Source organism: Austrofundulus limnaeus, unplaced genomic scaffold (assembly GCF_001266775.1).
Source record: "Austrofundulus limnaeus strain Quisiro unplaced genomic scaffold, Austrofundulus_limnaeus-1.0 Scaffold15235, whole genome shotgun sequence".
Classification (NCBI taxonomy): Eukaryota; Metazoa; Chordata; class Actinopteri; order Cyprinodontiformes; family Rivulidae; genus Austrofundulus; species Austrofundulus limnaeus.
Genome location: NW_013967637.1, coordinates 1 through 373, shown reverse-complemented (window position 1 = coordinate 373; position 373 = coordinate 1). Strand labels below are relative to the sequence as shown.

Here is a 373-nt window from a genome sequence, read left to right as displayed (position 1 = left end):
GTACACAGCAGAGTCTGTCTCTGCAGCAGAGGAGATCTGCAGATCCACTTGTCTTTTATCATCACTCACTTTAAACTGCAGTCCAGGAACAGGAGTCTGTAGTTTTCGTCCTGTTCCTGTATGAGACAACAGGAACTCTGGAGGTTTTCCTGGATGTTGTCGATACCAGTAGAAATAATCATTACCAGCTGCTTTTTGTGAATAATTACAGGACAGAGTGACAGATCTGCCTTCTAAACTGGACTCTTCATCCTTCACTGCAGTCAGTTTTTGACAGCTGACTCCTGAAGGAAGAGAAAAGCTCAAATAAGTGAAGAAGAAACATCAAATGCAGAAATGTCCTTTCAAAGAATGAATCCAACCTGTTCCAGTC

General features: G+C 42.4%; 1 gene segment (V, D, J or C); it reads right to left on the bottom strand.

The window, feature by feature from the left end:
* Positions 1–6: 6 nt before the first annotated feature.
* On the bottom strand, positions 7–324 carry LOC106512813 (Ig kappa chain V region K29-213-like; the record flags this gene model as incomplete). The annotated part of the segment is given in 1 exon segment: positions 7–324. A coding segment is annotated over 1 exon segment (318 nt), but the record flags the coding sequence as incomplete, so codon positions are not given.
* Positions 325–373: the final 49 nt, after the last annotated feature.